The sequence below is a fragment of the Cicer arietinum genome, unplaced genomic scaffold, assembly GCF_000331145.2.
Source record: "Cicer arietinum cultivar CDC Frontier isolate Library 1 unplaced genomic scaffold, Cicar.CDCFrontier_v2.0 Ca_scaffold_5736_v2.0, whole genome shotgun sequence".
NCBI classification, from domain to species: domain Eukaryota; kingdom Viridiplantae; phylum Streptophyta; class Magnoliopsida; order Fabales; family Fabaceae; genus Cicer; species Cicer arietinum.
In genome coordinates, this window is record NW_027339383.1 from 1 (window position 1) to 3,891 (window position 3,891).

The 3,891-nt window shown below is 29.2% G+C and overlaps 1 protein-coding gene across 1 annotated transcript; it reads left to right on the top strand.

Moving 5' to 3' along the window:
• The first annotated feature begins 1,941 nt into the window (after nt 1-1,941).
• On the top strand, nt 1,942-3,104 carry LOC101510046 (uncharacterized). The gene is made up of 2 exons (XM_004517209.4): nt 1,942-2,590; nt 2,744-3,104. The coding sequence occupies exons 1-2, from the start codon at nt 2,075-2,077 to the stop codon at nt 2,882-2,884; spliced, it is 657 nt and encodes a 218-aa protein (XP_004517266.1). The 5' UTR covers nt 1,942-2,074; the 3' UTR covers nt 2,885-3,104.
• Nucleotides 3,105-3,891: the final 787 nt, after the last annotated feature.

Consider the following 3,891-nt stretch of genomic DNA (forward strand, 5'->3'; position numbering starts at 1 on the left):
AAAAGCCTATTACAGCGCTTTTTTAGAAGCCTTTTAAAGCGCTTGTTCAAAAGCGTTGTAAAAACCTCCTTATTTTATTTTTTAAAAGTTTTTTACAGCACTTTTTCAAAAAGTGCTCTAATAGGTCCTTTATTGTGTGAAAGCGCAAGCCTTTTACGGCACTTTTTTTACAGCGCTTGTCAAAAAAACGCTGTTGTATTATCCGTTATTTTTAAAATATCATACAACAACGCTTATATTTAATAAGCGCTATAAAAAACGTGCTATAAAATGTCATTTTTGGCGTAGTGACATCTCTAACATTTATAGCTACAAAGTTAGAAAAATATATTCATAAAAAATTGTTAGAAACATATATTATTTTCTTTTATCTCTAAATTTCTCTAAATTTTAAATGTTTAAAATTTATAAATAAAAACCTAAAATACTATGTAAATTTATTTGTTTATTAGTTTTGGATTTAGGTCCTCTAGAGTATAATTTTCTTATACAAACATTAGTATATTAGATTTTATGTTAGTTTTTATCCTCTAAAGAAGTTTGAATTACTATAGTCATTTTAATTATTTTAACCCTTAGATAAAATAAAATGAGCTATCCTCTAGATTTTATAGTTACAAAAGTGTGTGTACTCTTCACAAAAATAATTACTTGGAAAAAAAATCATAAATAAAAATAATTTTTTTTAATTAAAAAATGAAAGAACTTGAAAAGAAAGGTTCATATGGAATAATTAAGAAATCAAATGAGATGATAGCGAAATTCCTCAATCACCCTTAGTCCAATGGTGGAAACATTTGTATTTCCATGTATGTTTGGTAATAATTTTTTAGTTCTAATTAATTAATATAATATTAGATAAATATTATATTATTATATTTTTTTGATGAAAAGGAAAATACTCCTAAATCAAATAGGGCAAAACAACACCTCTAACGTCATAAGCAACAAAGTGAAACTTAAAATTAAAGATAAACAAATAACATTTGTAGTAACTCCTTAGTAAGTAAATTAGTGACATTATTAACCAAGAGTATCTCGAATAACTCATCAACAGGAGATTGTTAAATAGAGTCAATTGTGTTAATCATCTTGAATCAACTCATCTATTTTTTTTCGGTGAATTCAATATAAGTTCATTAAATAAGATCAATTAACTGTCATAAATTTACTATTGTTAATAAATTAATAAAAAAATTACGGTTATAGTTTTATTATTATTAATTTATGAAAGTACTGTTCTTCTCTAAGAGCAATGACATCTTATTATTAATTTATTTTGTAGTCGCTTAGAGTATCTTACGGTAGTCAAATAAGTTACAAACTTATTTGACTACCGTAAGATATTCTAAGCGACTACAAAATATTTGACTTCACAATAAACATGAAAAATTAAAATATTCTAACTAAAATATTGGGTTGAGAAATAACTTAAAAAATATATATTAACAAAGATTTAGTACCTCATTCGAAATATATTAAACTTGTTTTGTAAGTATAGTAAACATTTGTCAGAATATGGATATGTTCAAGTATAAATTTAAATTTGCATTATTCTTTTTTTTTCTTTGAATTTTTCCATATAGATTATTTACAAGATATTAAACAAAAACTATATAAATATGAACATTAAATTGAAACTAAATTAAATTTAAAATTTATTCTTAATTTTCGTAGTTTGATAAGAAAAATTTGCTATTATTAATTTTCGTAGTTTGATTAATTTGTTTTTAATTATTGTATTTAATGAAACTCATATAAAAGTAATTTACAAAGAACATTTATGAAAATAAAAGCATTTTCAAAGAATATATATTAAGTGAGTAAAAAAAAGAATATTTAGTAAAAAAAAAAAAAGGGAATAGTATTAATAATTAAAAAAAAATGTATCGACGATAACCTCTCATCTTTAAAATACTATTTTGGTTATAAATATCAGGTAGAGGCATCTGCTTTCCCCTTCTCTTCATTTCATCCATACCATCACAAGAGAGAGAAAATAAAAACTCCAAAACACGAAAATTCCGCAAATAAAAGTGAGAACGAAACCGCGTAGAACAGAAAAGAAAATCAAATGACTCCGATTGAGAACTGCGAACTTTGCAAACTTCCGGCTAGGATCTTCTGTGAGTCAGACAAGGCTAACTTATGCTGGGACTGCGATTCAATGGTCCACGGTGCCAATTTCTTGGTTGAGAGACACACAAGAGTTCTCCTCTGTCAAGTCTGTCAGTCTCCTACATCGTGGAAAGCCTCCGGCGCTAGACTCGGAAACGCGCTTTCTCTGTGTGAAAGCTGCGCCGGTGGAAATAAATTTGAAGCGGAGGAACGAGAAGAGAGTGAAGGAGACAATGACGATGATGTAGACACTGATTACGACGAGGATGAAGATGAGGATGATGTTGAAGGTGATGAAGACGGTGATAATCAGGTTGTACCTTGGTCGTCTACGGCGGCGCCGCCTCCGGCTTCGAGTTGTTCCGCAAGCGAAGAATCGGTTAGTAGGTGCAATAGTAACGATGAGGTTGTTTCTTCTCAGTTAGCTACAACTGTTTCTTTGAAACGACGTCGCGAGGATCATGATTTACAGGTTCACATTTAACTATTAATTATTATGATTCTATTTCTTTCAGATTTTTCAATTTTCTTCTGCATCTGCGTTTTTGTATTTCGGATGGAGGAGTTTTTTTAATTTTTTATTATTTTTGTTGTTGTTAATTGAAGTTGTGATTTGGTGTTTCAGGGTTCGAATTCGAGAAATAACGGTGCGAAGTGGAGAGAGGAGGTTGATTTGTTAGGGTACGACGGGGAACCGTTGTCGAAGTTGTCGACGCGGCGATTTTGCGACCAAGAAGGATCGGAGCATTCTCAGCCACACGATTGACAAGGGCCCTACCACTAGAGATATTATTTTATCTGTGATCTCTTTGATTAATTAATTAACTCTCTCTCTAACAAAACTCCCTTAGTTTTTTATTTTATTTTTTATAATGACTATGCAATGTACGCATCCGTTTATTTATTTATTTATTGTGTTTTTTTAATGTAATTTGTTTAGATATTTTGAGGATTATGGTTGTGGAGTGAGTGACTAGCTTTTTTCATTTTTTTTAATTGCATAGTAATATTTTTTTTCTTTCTGTTTATACAACTAGTAACTAGTTAAGGATGAATTGTATGTTTTGAATATAAAAAATAAACCATCTGATGAGTGTGATTCCTAATATCAAATTCTCAAACTATATATATTTTATTTTTATGAAATGAAACTATATATTTTAGCTTTACTTCATATTTGCTTTCGTATTTGAAGTTTATGGCATCTGTCAATTGAAGAAATGATGAATTTTGACGCGAACGAATAAAATTAGGCTGGACATTTCCGTAACTGTTATAATTATATGCTGAAATTATTGAACATGTGAATTTTTTGAGGAATTGAACATGTGATTTTTCTCAATCCGGAAGGAACTTTATCAAGCAAATGAAGAGCGGGAGTTTATCAAACAAGCCATGTGTTTTCATTTTATTGATAAGAAGCCATGTGTTTTCATTTTATTGACAAGAAGCCATGTATTTGTATTAAAAACAATCGTTCATAACATGTATAGGGTATAGTTTCCAAATGAAAATTCCATTAAAAAATTATGTTGTAATAACTAAAAATCATGTTCAATTAAAACCTAAGACCATCAATCTAAGATTTGTAGAGTGGGCAAAGTTATGATAAGGAACTAGTTGTTTGGTTTGCTTGAAGTGGAGTGCAATTGTGGGTCAATGTCAATTGTTTTTAACCAAGAAAAGATAGAAACGTGTCAATAAAATTAATCACTAGTGGTTAGACACACAAGAGAACATGTGGTTCTGAGTACAACAAACTTACTATTTTTC